This window comes from Solanum tuberosum, unplaced genomic scaffold (assembly GCF_000226075.1).
Source record: "Solanum tuberosum cultivar DM 1-3 516 R44 unplaced genomic scaffold, SolTub_3.0 scf00476, whole genome shotgun sequence".
NCBI lineage: Eukaryota > Viridiplantae > Streptophyta > Magnoliopsida > Solanales > Solanaceae > Solanum > Solanum tuberosum.
Genome location: NW_006239409.1, coordinates 33,971 through 52,888, shown reverse-complemented (window position 1 = coordinate 52,888; position 18,918 = coordinate 33,971). Strand labels below are relative to the sequence as shown.

Sequence of the window (18,918 nt, the reverse complement as noted above, 5' to 3'; positions counted from 1 at the left end):
CCTAATAAGAAATATTATCCATTATGAGCTAATTTAGTTGGTGTAACCTATAAATTAACAAGTGGTCTCCCCAAAAATTCACGTATTGTTTGCTAGCTGGATAAGAATAAAGTTATTCATGTACTCCCTCTGTTTCACAAAGAGTGGTCTAGTTTGACTTGACACGGAGTTTAAGAAAATAAAGAAAGCTTTTGAATCTTGTGGCCCTAAATTAAAGTTATGTCAAATGTACAAAATTGCCTTTTAATCTTGTGGTCTTAAACATGCCACGTGGAAAGTTAAAAATAAAATGTTACCAAAAAAGAAAAGGGGCCATTCTTTTTTAAACAGACTAAAAAGGAAAGGAGACCATTCTTTTTGAAACGGAGGGAGTATTACTTTTTTATAATTTTATATTACATTTAATAGGTAGATAAAAATTAAAATATTCATGTAAAAAATTAATATTACAAGGTTTGATATATTTATTGGGAGAGATGATAAAGTGTGATTTAAAATAAAATCAAAATTGAATTAACCCAAAAGTCAAGTCATATTGTCATTTGCAGTAAATACAACCATCTCAGTACTGAAGTAGGTAAAACTTTTCACTCAACTCAGCTTTAATGAAAATGAAATAATCAAATCAATAATTAGTAATTTATTAAAAAAATAATCTTTTTTTATATTTGAGAATAATGAAACTTATGAACTTTTCACTTACCTTCCTAAATGTTACTAGTATATCAGTTTCAATTATTGTGTCGCTATTTTTAAAATATATTCTAAAAAAATTAAAAAGAAATTTATTACTATTTATCTTTAAAGTGACATTCTTTTTATAACCATAAAAATGACATATTTAAAATAATAAGTTTTGAAGTTATATAATATAGAGATATTATGATGTGTTTAATATTATAAATTTAATATTTTAAATTTCAGTTTAAACTTCATATTCACTAAAATAATTTTATATAAATCATGATAGAAAAATATAATATTTTTAAATTATAAAATTTACTTTAAAAAATTAAACGAACTATAAAGGAAAAATACTTTTTCTATTTCAAAACAAATATCGTCTTAACTCATTTCACGTCCAATAAAAATAATAATCAATACAAGTATAATTTATAAGTTATCCATATTTCGTTACTCATAGATATTACCTGAGTATTAAGGATCATTAAGAAGAAATATTTCTTTAAAATAAAAGTATAGCTAAAATTCAACGGGTAAATAGGGATCTGTAATAATAACAAGTGTTTGAAAAATGTAACAATATATTTCACTACGTAAGACTCCTGCCACCTGTCATGTCCCCTGCAATCTCATACACACAAATAGTTTGTTTGGATTTATTTGTCAAATTTTCACTTTACGCTTAAAAAATAATGATTAATATAATAAAATATAAATTGAAGGTTCCAAATAAATTAAGAGAAAAATATTCTACTTGAAATGAAAAATAAAAATAATAATAAATTAAAAAATATTTGATAAGTAAATCTAAAGGAAGATAGTATCCCTTTAATCTTCTCATCAATAACAAAGAACCACCATAACCACTTCCTCCTTAAGCATTAAATAAATGCACAATTATTATGCTAAAATAATTATTAAAACAAAATTTATGAGAGCATCACCAGCAAAGAGAAAAAAAAAGTCAAAACAGTGTTCTATTTTCAAATTTCAACATCCATAGATAAATAAATTATGGATTAATTTAATTCCATCAATAATATTTTAAAAATAATTAATTTTTATTTTCCTTTTTGTGCTTTTATTCTTCATTTTCAGCTTAAATCCATCTCTCTCCCTCTTCCCTTTTCTCCTCTCTTTCTCCATGGATTCCGATTTCTGGACCTCTCGTCTTGCAGCTGCTAAACGTCAGTTAAATTTACAGCAAAACCATTCCTACAATCATCAAACTTCTCAACTGGGTTTGTTTTTTCTTCTCTTTTGGATCTTTTTTTTTTTTCATTCATTGATCTGTAAAAAAAAAATGAGATTTTTTTTCTGTTTATTTAAAAACATAGCAATTAATTTTGTATGATTTGTGTTGAAGTAGATAGGCTGAGCATCGATGATTTCGAGGTTGAAGAAGAGGTCCGACCCGATTTTCCATGCCCGTATTGTTATGAGGATTTTGATATTGCCTCTCTTTGTTCACATCTCGAAGAGGAACATTCTTGCGAGTCCAGAGTAACTGTAAGTTTCTTTCCAAATCATTATATCTAACTAGATGTATCTGTTTTTGATTTATTGTTTGGATTTGCTTATTTGATTTTGGGTAAATACAAATTTGAATATGAGGCTTCTTTCCATTTCCCTGAAATAAGTGGCTTGTATGTAAAGAAGACATATACAGGGTAAAAATCTGGTAAAGGTACAATCTTGGTTGATTGGTCACTGATTACTCTTACATAAGCTATAGGAAGATATTTGAACCATTGGTTTGACAGAAGAAAAGTTTTCTGTTTGCTTAAAATCTATACCAGATTAACTTTCCATCGCTTAGATGCTGGCAGGAATTGGTGGTATATTTTTCCCCGGCGCATCAGTAACAGAGCTTGAGTTAGATCTTGGCACATGCAAGTTGCAACAATGAAACTGCAAGGTCTTATTTTTCTTGTTGATAGGTCAAATTTTTCATTAGTAAACACCAAGTCAGTGTCAAAGAATTTGTAAAAGTTGTGTACATGGCTAAGCCTAAATTATCCTTGTAATAGCTTTGTATGAATATTTTTGGTATAACTTCATTTCTTCAGAGTAGTGGTTAGACAAACATTTTTGTATGTGGTAGAGTAGTGGAAAGTCAAGAACGCCCACATTCAGAAGATGAATGTAGTGGAGATGATGATGCTCAGATGAATGTGTGGGCACACTAGGAGAGACATGATCACGAATGAAGTTTTATGGGGCAAGGTGGGAGTGGCATCCATGGCGGACAAGACGAGGGAAGAGAGATTGAGATGATTCACGCATGTGAAGAGGAGGTGAGTGGATGCGCTAGTTAGGAGGTGAGAAGGTGAGAGATTGACTATAGCAAAAGTTAGGAGGTAGATCGAAAATGGCTTGGGAGGTGATTAGACTTAGACATGGCATAACTTCAGCTTACAGAGGAATGATCCTAGATAGGAAGGTATGGAGGCCGAGGATTAGAGTAGAATGTTAGTAGGTAGCTAAGTGTTAAAGAATGACAAAAGTCTCACATCGGTGGTTAATGAGATGGGTGGACTCCTTAAAAGGCTTGGGCAATCCTCCTCCCTTTGAGCTAGCTTTTGGGGTGTGAGTTAGACCTAAGACCTAATTTAACACTAAGTGTGGCCGCTCGTTAGGTGGGAGAGGGAGGGGGCTAGCCTCATATACTCTTGTTTGTATTTAGTTGTAGTATTTTGTAATCACGCAGTATCTTTTTTTCATTGTCTTTTGCCATCTATTGTTCCATTTTGTTTTGTAGCGTGACATTTTGCTGTCATTTCTTTTTCTTCTTGCGACCCTATTCTGAATAACTTCACTTTTTGAGCCGAGTAACTTCATATCTTCTCCGGTACACACTCAAGACTTTATTTGACGCTGCCATATGCTTCCTCAAGGTTTATGATATCATTTAGACACCCCCGGGGGGTAGCTCAATTGGCAAAAGTTAGGGAACTAGCTCAATTGGAAAAAGTTCGGGAACTTGTATATTAGCTCACAAGTTTGGGTCTATGCCAAGCGAACTAAGTCCATATTTAAGTGGAGAAGGGTAGAGGGGATCTCCCATCATCCCCAACTTTCGAAGGCTGTAGTTGGGCTAAAGATTTGGCTCCAGGCAAATTTCTCGATCATAAAAAAAAATATATCATGTAAAGATCCTGCTTTTTTCTCCTTACACATATATGTTCATAGTAAAAATAAAGCTTTTCTTTTCGCATCTCCTATACATAAATCCAAATTGATTCTATGTTATTGTTGTAATGTCTTCTAAGTTTACGCATTACCACCCTTTCTCAAATTTTCATCGTGCGTCCATCCAGGTCACACACAGCGTTACGGGCATGATGCATTGCACGGAAGCAGCCCTTAGCAGTTCGTATTACTTTTAATATCTTTTTTTTCTTATAATTGGAAAAAAGGCAATCTATCTCCCTTTGCTATGCATGTTGCAACTCCTTATTATAACATCAAAAAGCTTGATAAGACATAATACTCCAACCTCTAGAAGGCACTTCGCCTAATTTGAAATACATGTAGGTGATGCCAGCCGTGTCGGAGTTGAGCCAAGGTCAGGATTTAATATAAAATATTTTCAGTCCTTTATATAGATATCATATGGACAGCATGCGTTTGTAACCTTCACAATTTTCATAGGATGGTTACACTGCTGACGTTATTCTAATAGTGGATTTAAGGTTTATGTGTTGCACTAATATTGGGATGACCAAAATTATCCTTGTGATTGTAGTTGAGAAATTAATCAAACAGCCTCTTGGTCTTTGATCTCATATCTCCAATCAGAGGATATTTGAGTTACAGCGTTGAAGTTATTAGTTGGATGTCACTCCTTCCTGTGCTATGTGCTGAAGAAGAACATTAGAAGATTAGAACAAGTTGTCTGTTCCACTCATTTTGGGCATGCTTCATTCAATACTAATATTTTGTTCTATTAAAGTTGCTTAGTGCCTTCTGCCTTTCCAAGCTAGGAAAATTTTGCTCTTAATCAAGATTGAGTCTGGATTTTATTTCACTAAATCATTTTCTTAGTTCTTTAGTCTGCTTAGAGGCTAGATTACTCCTTTTTTTCATCTGCTCTAGTACCCGAGGAATATGCCGCCTTCAGTTTTTTTTCCCGTTCTTTTCTTACATTTGCATCCCACTTGTGGGACTATATTGGGTATGTTGTTGTTGTCTTACCTTTCTAAATGCAATCTCTCCAGACGAACGTGATGATTACAGCCATATAATGCTTGCAATGTTATTGTTTTTACCATCTAATTGTTCCTCGTATCTTATCTTGTAGTGAGTCTAACCTGCTGGATAAACATTTACCTATTCTGTATGCCTTCCATTGCAGGTCTGTCCCATTTGTTCTCATAAAGTTTCAAGGGACATGCTAAGTCATATTACAGTGCAACATGGACACTTACTGAGGATATCCTTTTCGATTTATCATTACTTTATAAAGATAACTTCTTGTTGAAACAGTATGCTGCAAATTCTTTCCCTGTAATAATTTCCTATCCGGGTGAAGTTTCTTTAACTCTGAAACACGTGCAGCGGCGCCGTAGATTACGTAAAGTTGCAATTCCTAGCAGCCAGGCGCTTTCTCTACTAGGTAGAGATCTTCGTGAAGCTCATTTGCAGGTACTTTTAGGAGGCAGTGGATATCGATCAAGCACTGCAACATCAACCACTGCAGCGGCAGCCAATGACCCCTTCCTCTCATCTCTAGTTTTGAACTACCCCACATTTGAAGCAGAGGAAATTTCAAAATCTGTTTTATCCAGTGTTGAGGACTCTACTACAAAGAGTGTGACATCACAACATATATGGAAGTTAAGGTAGTGATGCTAGTTATTTGTCTTTACAATTTAAATCTACCAAATTCTCCCATTGTCTCTTTAGTCCTTGTATTTTTCAACTCTGTAGTTGAGGTTATAAAAATCTTAAAATGATATATTCGAAAGGTCTTCTACCTTACTGTCTTCATTTTCTTCAGTTTTGACCCTTCACTTAGTGCGGAAGAGAGAGAAAAGAGGATAAGACAGGCTACTGGAAGAGCTGTTTTCGTGCAAGATCTGTTTGCCTCTTCTCTGTTAGCTGACTAATTGGAGGAGTAAGTATTGCAATACAAGATAATAATTTAAGTTGAAAATTCAGATAAGGGGCATCTTTAGATAGTTTATCGATTCGTTTTGTTGAAAAATCCAGTATGTCTAATTTGATGTTTTCTTGATGCAGCATAGTGATGCATAATCATCCATCTCCTCAAGTCCTCTCAATCAAAGATTTGGTCCCTGAGAAAGATTATTACCTAGTTTGTTTTTCGCTTTAATGATATTGTGATATTGTAATTTGTAATCTAGGCATTGCAGAAAAGTAGTTTGTCATGGCAAGAAGGATTTTAATCAGGACAACAGCACTAGATGTGTACCAGCAGTGTTGCACCATTTGTTTTAATTATTTTTCCTTTATAGTTTTCCTCCTACTCTCACTGTTTTATTCTCTTGTGATACAAAGGAGAAAAAGAAAGTTTATATCTCTAATATTTGTTGATGTCTTGTTCTTCCTCCCAGTGTGGTACTCTTTCACAACTCCTAACTTGACCTAAAATTATTTTCATGGACATCATTTATTATCTGTCATCATTGTTGGGTAATGTCAATAACCTGGCTATGGCAATGCCCAGGGTTAGGTGGCCCGGATTGGTATCATAATCAAACATGACATTTGCTTGGTGGACTGCTTTTGCTATTAGCTATAGCTTTTGGTAAGTGCTCCTCAATTTCTAGCTGTCTGACCATTAATATCCAAAATTAAATGTGAGGAGTAGCAAAGTTTAATGTCATACTCTACTCAGGTTGTCGGAGGCAAAATCTAACACTCAGATTGATTGCGGCCCAACATAAATGTGGTTAACTGATGGAGAAAGGCTTAAATAGAGCGATATAGATAATAATATTAAAAATAGGAAGGTATGGGTTCCAATTTCGAAAGAGTCATTTTGGGCTATCTCTTGGTAGTTGATACCACTAGATACATTCCCAAAATTTATGTAATCATAGTTCACAATAATGATGATGATAATAATAATTAGAGGATAGATCTATGATTAAGACCTAATTAACAAATCATTATATAGTTTGAAAAAGATTGGTACCTAATAAAACAAAGTTGCGACAGCCCAGCCATCAATGGGACGGCCAGCAGTTACACAGGTCAGTGCTGTACTACATAGATAGAAAGCATTATGTGGTTGTTGGATGGAAAAAATAAAATAAAACAAAATTTACTCAACTTGGTCCCATTTACTCTTTTTTTTCCTTCATTTTATGTCATATTCAGATATGTGGATGCTATATATTTTTTAAAAGATGATAATCTGCTTTTCTCACTTGAAGAGTGATGAAAAGTTTCTCTACATATACAAGTGAGTCACAAATAATGGGGAGAGAATACTTAAAGTTTGTGGTGGGATGAATAAGATCCCTCGGCTCTTAATTAAGGATCTCTAGTATAAAAAAATCAAAATATTTTCTTCTTTAATGAATTTTACCTGCTTCTAATATTAATTAAATGTGAGACTAGAAACAAAAAAGAAAGAAAGAAGACTTTAGGAGAGAGAAGTAGCTTAAAAATAATGGTTTGAGATATAAAAAGGGACAATTAGTTGAAAAGGTATCGCATCAAAAATAAACTAATAGTTTGACATTCATTTTTATTTCCTTTCCTCGTTACGAATATGTGAAGAAATATTTTATATTAATATACTCAAATAATTCTACACAATAGAAATATTATATTAATATACTCAAATAATTCTACACAATAAAAACAGATTAACAACATCTTTATTTATAATAGTACAAAATGTAATTTAACTAGGACAAATTATTATTCCAACAGTATGCTTTACTATTGTTGTTGTGCTCGCTGTAAATTTATTTCTGTCTGCAAAAGTTTCCTTATATGAACTATATATCGCATATAATTAAACAAAAATGAGAAAAACAAAACACGTAAAGGAAAAATTACATAAATACACAACTTAAGATAACATAATCTCTAAAATTTCCTATCAATTACAAAAATCCTCTCGGATACATCCCTATCCCCTCTCAAGTACATCATTATCTCTTTCGAATACATCCATATCCCCTCTCGAATACATCTCTCTCATTAAGTAAATGTATCATTTGCAGTGTATCGAACAACCAAGGAATGTATCTAAGAGCCATGAAAACTTTCTGGATATCATGTAAATTAGCTCCGAAATGTGTGGAATTTTTGTAAGTTAAACGTCAAGGTAAAATATTAATGTGGGCTCAATTGTCACAGTCCAGCATTATTGGGCCTAAACCACCAAGTGGATCAAATAAGCCCATCCAGGCCAGCCTATAAATCTCATCGATTGTGAATTGATATTTGTATGTCCACGTCATTTCCACCAATGATTTATCCCATTAAATTAAAAATAATAATGCATTTTCACCTTGTTCCCTGTTTGGTCCTTTTTTCTATTTAAAAGCCCCCACTCTGTAAAACATCTCTATTCTCTTTCATCAAAACACTATAAACAAACAGTCCCCAAGTTGTTGTTTAGTTTTATGATCTTTTGGAAAAAACAAAATTTAAGGATGTTTGAATTGTTTGTGCTGGGATGTACTGGTGTTGTGATGTTCCTTCATGGAGCCAATTTCTTCTTCCATGCTCTCTCTCAACATATGGCCATTCGTTCTCTCAGGTACACATTTTTGACTTTTTATCAGATCGATGAGTTTAAATGGAGCGATATGAATAATCATCAAAATTTATATAATATGATTTTAATTAGATTTGATCTTTATTATCGACAATCTTCGCAAATTTGAACGTTCAATTAAGTTTCCGAGTTAATTAGCTTGTTGACTATTTAATTTTAATATATGGTTTTTGAATTTTTTTTATTGGGTGCAGCTTCTTAGGATTTGTTGGTTGGTGAAGATGATGACGAGCTAAAAGTAAGGTTACACCAACAGCAATGTTATTTTGTAAATATATTTCATTTTTTTTTGTTTCTTTTACCTTTTATAAGACAAATGTTGTTGTAGACTTGTAGTACCAATAGAAAATGGAAAAGAATACCTATGATGAGAAAATATATCATCTATATTGTAATCATTGAAAGGCTGTTGCTTATTTTAAGTGGTACAACCACCTTTCAAATATATCAATTGATTTCGTCGTTCTGTATCTTGTTATTTTATTGTCTTATTCTTTTGTGTTGAATATTTTTTTTGAAATCGAGAATATATCGAAATCAGTCTATTTAGTTCATAAAAGTAAGAATATGATTAAAATATTCTATCATCTTTGGATCATACTTATATTATTGTTGTTGTACAACAACCTTAATTTCAACTCTATTTTTTACTATATTAAGGACTAGTAGATTGACAACAAGGTTTTTCTATAAAACATGTTCATGTCATCCCCTGACAGAATTATTCATAAAATTTTAACATGAATCGAAGTGCAATCTGCAAATGGATAAAAAATGAATGTAATTGTAGCACCCTTAATTCTTATTTTCATAATTGTATCAGACTCGGTCCCATTCATATTGATACAAATATTGTAAAAAATAAAGTATTTATTCTAATCGTAAAAATTGTATTTATACTAAATCAGACAAATTTAATCTAAAGAGATACAAATATTATAAAAATAGAGTAACTATTCTAATCGTATTTGTACTTAAATTAGACAAATCTAATCTAAAAGAGTTGCAATTTTATTTTTTATTTTTTTTGTGTACGCAAGTACTTGTGCGGCTCATACATTTGCTATATTAGCAATTTTTATTTCATTTGGTCTAGGGAAAGTGGTGTGTACGCAACTTTATCCCAATCTTTTGAAAGTAGAGAAATTATTTTCAGAACACCCTCAGATCAAATAAAGTACCGATATCTATTGGAAAAAAATATATCTTTCCTATTACTTCGAATATACTTTTAGACAACTGCAAATAAGAGACTTCTCACTTGAGCCAAAACCACAAACAAACAGTAAGATGTTTTCTCAAAACATTTTCAAGCACAAATATATTGTACGCAAAAAAGATACTCCGGAGAGCAATGATCAGAGAAATAATAAGAGTGCATTTAGGAACGTTAAATGTACATTCAAAAACTCTTCGTTTTCTTTCAACAAAAGTTCATAGTTTCTTTACACACTCAACTTTTAACTGGGCCAATTTGACCTTGCTATAACACCATTTTGCATATCTGGCTGGGCAAACATCAGAAGAAGTATACACAATGTCCTATAGAGAAAGATAGATAAAGCATGAAATGCAATCTTTCAATCCTTTATATCAACAATGACTCCTCTGTAAGTATGGTTAAGAGGGAGTACTTCACTTTCATTCTTATCCTACTATCTTCTACACACAGCTTTACACCAGTAACCACCCAGTAACCAGGTGACTCCTCGGGACCTCTTACCATTTCTGTTGTATCAACAAAGTGCAACATCTTTGGCGCTCTTGCTGGTGAAGGTGGACCACCAGGATAAACCGCGGAATTCAAGTCCACCTTTGTTGGCTTCTGGGGTTGGTTTAGCTTTGTACTGAATGGGGTGGTGATCAGCATTGAGATCAAACCTGATTTTCGACATGTGGTTGCTGGTCCTTCCCACTCTGACCGACGGATCTTCGCTGAGGCGACCATTGAGAATCCCAGCCTCAGGAAGAGGACCTTCTTCATTCCAATAACCTTCACCTCAAACCAGGCCTTCGTCACAATAGAAGCAGAGTCATCGATCCGTGTTCCACGGTATTCTACTGGAGCAGTGCAAACATGTGAAAATATGCTCCATTTGACAGGTTCAAGATACCCTCGTTCAACTGGTTCATCGACAGGCTCATAGCTAAGATCATCTGTTAGTTGGATACTTTGAGGAAGTGCTGATAGATGTTGAAGATGGATAGCCAGGTGATCACTCCTTTTACCTTCCAAGTATAACCGAATTCCAGTTACTGGCCTGTTTCCAGAGTCGACCTGCAAATATTAGCAAGAGGAGAAAAAGAAAGATCATTCAGAGCTCCCACCTCAACTAAGATGTCCCCAAAATAACAAACTATCTAATTATAGTTACGTTAATCTTCAGCACTTTAAGATCTTAGAAATGCTGATCATAGAACAAAATCAACAATAGTCACACCTTTTGCGAAAAGTTTATGCTTATATAAAGAAAAAAGAAAGTTGAAGCACAGGTTGCTCTCTGGGGGATAAAGGAGGTAGATTACATATTCCCCAAACACGAGAGTAGAAATTTAACAGGCTCTCAAGGAATTGTTTGATAGGTCAAAATCACCAAGTCGAGAAAATGATCATCTCTACTACTCCAAAATAGATCAAGGAGAAATAACATAAAGGTTTGCCATCAAATCAAAACTCACTATAGAAGTGCACCGTCCTTCTGAATTTTAAAACTAGTACAACAACACTAGTCAATGCACATTCGAAAAGCATAGGAAAGAACTGCTCTTGCTGCATTTCCTTTATTCCTTCCAAGTAAGGGGAAAAGGGTAAATTTTTAACTATAATTGGGTCTCTCTGCTGATAAATATAAAACATCAAAATGCTGCTCTTGAAAATCCTGATTAGAGAAAAAGCTTTCTTGATGTTCTTACACTCTTTAACACATGAAGATATACCTTTACAGTGTTAACATATAGCCTTGGACCCATCAAAGTGAACTGCAAGGATGGAGATGCCTGTTTTCTGCGGCGATGACCAAGAGGAAGATCACCATATGCTGGAGCCCACTGCCGAGGTAACTGAAATTCTAAAAATTGTTCAAGTTCCTCGATTGGCGGTTTATCTGCAAATAAAGAATATTCATTATCAGAGATAAGAAGCAGTTTTTAGTCATGTAGCTCTAAATGAAATAAATGGAAAAGAACTTCACAACTGTTGACACGAAAACAAATTTGATCTTCCTAAACATACAAGGAAGATAATTCTTTCATAGAAGTCATATATGTTTAAACTGTGGGAGGGCTTCCACAGAATAGGAGTGTAATAGTCACATGTTCTGCTCTCACAAAACTGAAGACATTTGCAAAGATCAAGCAAAAAAATGTAGGATTTGTAACCCAAACAATTCTACAGAAGCTGGTGATGGAAACTGAAAACACACATTGAAGCAAGATAACTTCTCCAATTGCCAAAATGCTTGACCCAACTTCTTATAAGATCGTGTGTGAATTTTTGTTCATTGTCCACGTGATAGAACTCTTCATCTGGTTTTGTACTGTTATCAATCCAGCGATGCTTTGTTTTTTCAATGAACTAACGCAGATAGCCTAATTGTATTCCAATACATTCTTATATTTATGAAATACATGAAAAATAGCAATAACTACAACTCAATCCCAAACTTTTTTGTTTAACCAGCTGGTATCCAGAACTCTGACCTGACTAAACCTGATTCGTGTAAACATAGGGTCCAGTTAAGAGGGAAGCATTCCCTACTAGAAATTTTTACATTCCCAGTGCTCGAACCCGAGACCTCTAGTTAAGGGATGAGGGATCCATCCCACCAATATCCCTTTGTGGTGAAATCCCATACTAGTTAATATAAATTATATGTATTCTCAATAGCCATTTCTTTCATTTGGAACAGTCCCACTCCAATATTCAATAGTTCGTTTAGGCAAATTAGGGTTCTCTAATACAACAACAATAACAATAAACTCAGTGAAATCCCACAAAGTGGGAAATTAGGGCTCTCTAATGGCTCATTAATATCTTTTCAAAGATGATCTGTATCATATAGAAAAAAAAATGAATGGTTTTATGTCAGCATCAATTACAACAATCTATTCATCGTATAAGGCTGTATTGCTGCTCAAAAATCCAAATAGATAAGAAGGAAGAGTTCAAAGCAAAAGATAACTGGTAAGTGAATTATCTGTCTGCCTTTATCAGGTAAACTAAGGCTCAGAGCTGATTCTAAAAAGAATATCTCAATTGAAATGCTGTGCATATTATTCCCTTCTCATTTTCCATTCCTTCCGTCTGTTCGTGCTGGAATTTGTAGGGAGAAGAGAATAAGCTAGATCTTGTTGATATTTTGATTCTCATTATATTCACAGGAATAGCCAAAACCTCAGGTATACACGGTGAAGAGCATCATTTCCACCAGAAGAATAAAGCAACAATGAAATAGACATACTCACATCGCAGGTAAAGATTAATTGCATGGCTTAAAAATCCACTGCCCCTTACACCACTCAAAAGTGAAGCGATTGGCACAAACGACATTGATATGGCATTGGGAGACTGTGATACAGTAGGAAGCCACTGACTATGACTTTGACCAAAATCAAGACCTCCTCGGCGGATATGAATACTTAGTAGATCCTGCTTGAAGAATTCAAATCCAAACCCTTTACAAAAAGCTTATCAACAGAACACATAGCAATTCATTTCAGAGGAAACAAAACGAACTTACATCAGCTTTCGAGTGAGACATAATAGATGGTCTCATTGAGTTTGCAAATGGTAGATGCGGATCTGAGAATATTGATTTTTCGCCCTGTCATGTGTAAGAAATTGGAACTCCTGTCAGACTATTTGTTTTGTTTGATCTGTGTAAATAACTTGTAATGAAATTTTACAATGAACAGTGTTTCCATTTTGCTTACCTTTCCTGGAGAAATCCATGGGCATGCCATTATTTACCCTAAGTTTGTTTGACTAACCCATACATAACTTTGTTCCATCACAATTATGACTTGGGGCTTGTAGATTCTCAGTTATATTAAAACAATAGATTTCAATCCCTCAACCCCATTTTGCTTGTGTCCAGCTTTCAGTATTACGTTCTCTTGAAAAGATTGATCACTAGCAATAAATGTTTCTACAAGAATCGGATTTAGCATTACATTGTACCACGACACTATTTCTTTATTAGCCCAATCCAAAAAGGGTGGCACTTAACTAAATTCGCCTCAATTCAGTGCCTAATTTCTTCCACAGCACCCTCTATTAGAAGGCAGACTGTTGTCTTGATTGGGGTAAATTTGGAAAAAGTTTAACTTGAATTTCCCATTTTATCCCCAATGACAAGTCATTCGTAGCAACACAAGTAATAGCAAGTTTCAAAAGTCTTGTGTCCACACAAATGTAATGGTATATTTAAGATCACAAGTTTCAAATGTCTTCCTTTCTATCTTAAACTTGGTGTACATCCAAACTATGCATACAAATCGGAACGGAGGGAGTATGGTGTTACAATTAAATTTACAGTAGCTCTTTTTACCATTTCAAGAAATTCTAAAATCATATTGATAAATCTCAATTGTAATAGCCTAGTTAAATCATTCTCGATCTTAGAAGAGAGTAGACTAGCTTAAACTAATTGGAGGAAGGCAGTGAAACACTCTGAATGTCCTTTATCAAAGAGAACTGACAGACACCATAACTAATATTATGCAGAATTTTATTGCTTCAGAGCCAGCATCATTCTCAATATATATGAATCTATAGAGGCTTATTCTGAATTGCAGCTTATGTAGTACACCAATACATGCCTGAACAGCCATGAATCACATCAATCATCAAAGTCTCATCAGTAAAATGGGATAATTATCCTCCGAAAGATTTCGGAAGTGACAGAATTAGCTTAGCAAGCAAAACACATCCTCAAGTGTGAGGGTGATAGTTGAAAGGAGAAAAAATGCTGCCATACCCAGATCCTGAAGTAAGTCATAAAATCCTTTCCCGATATTCTCTCTCTCAAACTTCATCTCTGATCGACACAACCCCATTTTCTGACACGACCCAGCACCTCCTTCCGACTCTCTCTCTCTCCTCAGAAACATTCTCCGATTTTCCCTCTTAATACTTAACTCTATCTGGCGAGCACTCTCCCTGAGCATGGCTACTGAAATCCCCCTCTCCTACTTCCTAGGACTGTAGATCAACATTTTCCGATGCATCTGTACCGAAACCCCCCTTTTCTTTTTCCTAAACCCAAAGTTCACCCACTGTGAACTACCACTATAGAACTTCAGCCTGAACTTTCAGAATTCTCACATGGGAGAAAGCAGCATTTACTGCAATGCCGCTTTCAAATCCTTTGATATCACAAGGTGGACTTCCAACAATGAAACATGAATCAATTGGGTTGAAAGGAGTTGTAACATAATGAGACGCTCGACGATGAGCAAAAAGACTACGAAATGGGTATTCTTTGCTCTCAAAGACGCCTCAACAAAGCTATTTTGAACTGGGTTTCACAAGCTGAAGAACCTGGTCCATAGATATGGTTCTGCCGACATATCTGATACTTGATCCAGTGGAGCTAGGAAGGAGTTACTTTCACACATAACATGTTTTATTATTAGATAGATCTGACCTAGTAGCCAAAATAAATGAGGATCTTGGAAATCTTGCATGTTAATGTGAAGTCCAAGTTCACAAGGAAGTAGAGTCAAAGTAGGAGTTGTTTTAAGGAAAGTTATGTGTTTTCTATAATCCTTCCTTTATACTCTAGGGTTTGAAGATTTTATTCGATTCATGTTATCACTAACCCTTGTTGACTTGTGTTCTATATATTGTAGAAATTGCTTTCTTGCAGATTTATGCTCTTACATTGAGAGCATCTTGAGAGCAAAAGCAAAATATCAAGTTTATGTGAGCAAGAAGAGATAAAACTGAAGAACCAAAATTAGTGTTGAAGTTCCATCAACTTCTACAGTTTGTCTAGTTCTTGTAGCAAGTGTTCGGATTTGTAACATAATTTCCTTATTCTAGAAGCAGTGTTCTTAGGTGATCTTTTGAGAGAGAATTTTGTACTTTTACGCTAGAGTCAGCTTGAAGGTGTAGCTACGGTCAAAGTGATTGTTGGTTGTTCATGGCTAGAGTTAGTCTCTAAGGTTATAGAATTATAACCAAAAGTCCAAAACTGCTCATTTGTTTTAGTGAAGTTTTGAAAGTAGTACTACCAATGTGGGTCTTGTTTTTTACTTCCCTTGAACAGCAACTTTTTCCACGTAAAATATTCTTACTTATTTGCTTCCGCAATTGTTGATATAGAAGTTGGTTGAACCAATACAATCCTTGTACTCAAGTTCAACTATTTACTACGAAGTTGGGAAAAATATTACAGGACGAACATTAGTCAAAACATTATTCACCCCCTTCCCACGCTTATACTGTCTAGAAGGTGCACCAAAACAACAATCTATATATATTAAAAGAAAAGGTAGTTGCACTACAGATTGAAATATAAGATGTGAGATACCTTTGATTTTTCAGCAGATCTAACAGGTTTTGCTATCTGGCATCCATTTACGTCTTCTGAAAATTTTTCATCAGCTAATTGCTTGAGTAATTTCTGCACCTCCATTGGCTGAAGAATGGAATTTTGCAGCTGCTTTATGTGAATTACATCTTTACCTCCCATCTTTACCCCAACAACAATATGGGTGCCAAATTTTTCAATAAACCTGGAAAATCATACAATTGGTTTCATAGTTAATATTTTTCACTATTTTCCACCTTAGTATATAAGGTATAATAGATAGAAAGTTATGTCAACCTTCGAAGTTGAAAGAAGGCATAGAAAATCAGTGAAGGAGATAAAATAAAAATCAGAAGCAGTAAAATTCAAAGATTTCCACAAACTGTCTTAAGGTAAAGAACCTGCTTTTCCCATGTCCAAATTTCAGGGCCATAGCGACTCTCTAGAGTTCTTCAATCATTCTTTATCCATTCCCTTTTCCCTTATTCAAATTTTTACTACTTCATGATAGAAAAAGACGGAAAGCATTGACAATGTTTTTGGATAGAAACAGATAAGAGAGAATATCTTGTCGTTCGACTTAGGAGGAGAGAAAAGAAAATTAAGGAAGAAACAGATCTTTACTCTAAATAAATATCCTAATGTAATTCACCCAACCAAAAGAAACAATCTCAGATCTTTCTCTTTCTCCATGATATCCATCCTTTTCAGTTTTTCTTCTTTCCATTCCTTAGTTTCCAAACACAAAGCATAATATGGGGAAAAGCTGCTTCTGTAATAAAATTTGCAGCCCTAGTTCAGACCTTCTGCGAATCTAATTCATCTTATGTCATATTTCTTAAAGGAGCATGTACCAGATATATCCTTGAGATTTTGAACATACACAACCTTTATCTATAATATCCTGGCGCGTCAAAAAATGGTTGTTCAAATGACTATGGATGAGAAATTCTTACTCTGCAAGTGCAGGAGGATCCCAAGAAGAAGGAACGTCTTGTTTTACTTGCTCAGATAGTGTTAGATGGGATCTCACCAACTCAATATTGTACAAGGTAATGAACCAACCATCAAAAGCGAGAAGCTTTGTCGAAGCTGCATCTTTTTGCCAGCATCCCTTGTGACCAAACATCGCATTAAACAACCCAGAAGGTATCTTACCAGACAGGGACAGCTCCTGATTCAATTGTTCTGACATCTGAATGAAATGAGCAGATGATAGGGCAGAAAAGGAAAGATTAGTCAGATATGCACATCGAAGTATGAAACATTAAACTGAAATGAATTATCAAAAGACCCATAATAATTGGAGTTTTGCAAAACAAGTTTTAACACTTAATCTGACAGGCACCAAAAAGTCATCTTTCCCAAGCAATTATCAAATGGAAAGCATAATGATTGCTCATAAATGCACAAAAGAACTAACAACGCCCCAGAGGAAGAGGGAAATAACCTCTTAAATAATTTTTTTCTTTTAAAAGAAACAAAAAGGAGATTCACTCCACCCCCAGAATAGGTAAAAACAAATCTCATTTAACAACTCCAATCTCCATATTCATTTATCAATGTTGAATTTGAACTGGACTGTGACAAAGTTCCAGAAGCCAAAGAGATTGATGTACGTACATGTCATACAATAATGAATAAACAATACTTCTAGAAGACCTATTTTATGAGCAAAAGGGTACCAGAAACCTTCGCATGCAACTGCGTGACTACGCGAACTGGAAAAAATATTATCCAATAACCAACACTTCAAGAAGACCTATTGTATGACCAAACATTACCAGAAACCTTCACATGCAACGACGTGAACAGGGAAAAACTTTATCCAAGTCTAGATAGCTTAACGCCTCTATCCATATTGTACTCAACTCACCAGAATGTAGCTACATTACTTTTTCTTCAAGTATGAGACTTGAAATAGCAACACTATTATTTACTGTTTCTCTTTGTGCACATCAGTTAATCAACAACAACAATATACCTACTGTAATCACACAAACTGAAACAAAGAAGGGTGATATTTGTGCAGCCCTATCCCTACCTTGTGCATGTAGAGAGGCTATTTCCAATAGACCCCTCGGCTCAAGAACATCAATTAATCACAAACATAAAATTAATCCAAAATCTTCAAACTCGAACTAGTAGGAAGAAAACCACAAAAAGTTTCATTCTTTTCATTAGAAAAGAAATTCCAGTCCCATTTTGAAGCAAATTACATTTCCTAGAAATGAAATTTCAGTCAAACCATCAAATTGAAACTGATTACAAGTTCTTCACCATCATTTTTCGGATCTTTTTTTCTTTTAGAACAGCAGCAGCTACAAAATCCTTAGAAAAAAAAATCCACAATTACCCTATTCCCATTTTCCATTCATACCCATATCAAACACTTGAGGAAAAATAAATACTAGTAAAAGAATTTGAAATGAAAAAACCTGAAACAAAGAATTTACCTGACTAAAAGAAAGAGCATCAGAGCGAAACCTAGTTCGTTCCCCTTTATCGCACTTGATAGAGGTGGAAACATTAGAAACCACCACCCCACCAGGCACCAGCAGGTCCTTGGTCGACTTCTGATCAACCTCTATCAAACCCGACCCATTCGGTCCGATTTTACATGCTGTCAACCGGATATCACTTGTCAAATCATAACCTAACCCGATCACAGAGACGGCTCTTTCAGCAGCCGTTTGTGGGTCCATTCTACTACTAGGATTTAACGCCATCGCTCAAGAAAAACCAAACCCAATTCGAATTTCCCAAAAGGGTGTCAGAATCTGGAACTATTTTTTTACAGTGATTGTCTTCTTCATATGAGTCTTTGCCCTTTTCAAGTGCTATTTCCAGAATTAGAGCTGATGAAAGAAGAAAGCAAGTCTTTCTATTTTGTCTGTATTCATTTGTTGTTGTTGAAATGACAAAAAAAATGAA

The 18,918-nt window shown here is 34.5% G+C and overlaps 2 protein-coding genes and 1 long non-coding RNA gene across 5 annotated transcripts; 2 read left to right on the top strand and 1 right to left on the bottom strand.

Annotated features, from left to right (window-relative positions):
• The first annotated feature begins 1,777 nt into the window (after positions 1-1,777).
• LOC102603258 (protein DEHYDRATION-INDUCED 19-like) lies at positions 1,778-6,243 on the top strand. 3 transcript variants are annotated; one of them, XM_006364229.2, is made up of 6 exons: positions 1,778-1,925; positions 2,054-2,193; positions 5,042-5,119; positions 5,239-5,528; positions 5,687-5,803; positions 5,929-6,243. In XM_006364229.2, exons 1-5 carry the CDS (start codon positions 1,829-1,831, stop codon positions 5,793-5,795), a joined length of 714 nt encoding a protein of 237 aa, XP_006364291.1. In that variant the 5' UTR covers positions 1,778-1,828; the 3' UTR covers positions 5,796-5,803; positions 5,929-6,243. The 3 variants fall into 3 exon arrangements, with proteins under 3 accessions (XP_006364291.1, XP_015159372.1, XP_015159371.1); XM_015303886.1 differs by having other exon boundaries at positions 1,780-1,925; positions 2,051-2,193; positions 5,934-6,243; XM_015303885.1 differs by having other exon boundaries at positions 1,780-1,925; positions 2,051-2,193.
• A 1,981-nt stretch (positions 6,244-8,224) lies between these two features.
• LOC107058327 (uncharacterized) lies at positions 8,225-8,927 on the top strand. Its single transcript, XR_001471932.1, has 2 exons — positions 8,225-8,431; positions 8,644-8,927. It is a non-coding gene; the product is annotated as an uncharacterized lncRNA (long non-coding RNA).
• An 885-nt stretch (positions 8,928-9,812) lies between these two features.
• Positions 9,813-18,918, bottom strand: LOC102602691 (MACPF domain-containing protein NSL1). Its single transcript, XM_006364228.2, has 7 exons — positions 18,441-18,918; positions 16,941-17,179; positions 15,985-16,189; positions 13,189-13,272; positions 12,914-13,097; positions 11,387-11,553; positions 9,813-10,727 (listed from the first exon to the last, which is right to left on the bottom strand). The coding sequence occupies exons 1-7, from the start codon at positions 18,711-18,713 to the stop codon at positions 10,038-10,040; spliced, it is 1,842 nt and encodes a 613-aa protein (XP_006364290.1). The 5' UTR covers positions 18,714-18,918; the 3' UTR covers positions 9,813-10,037.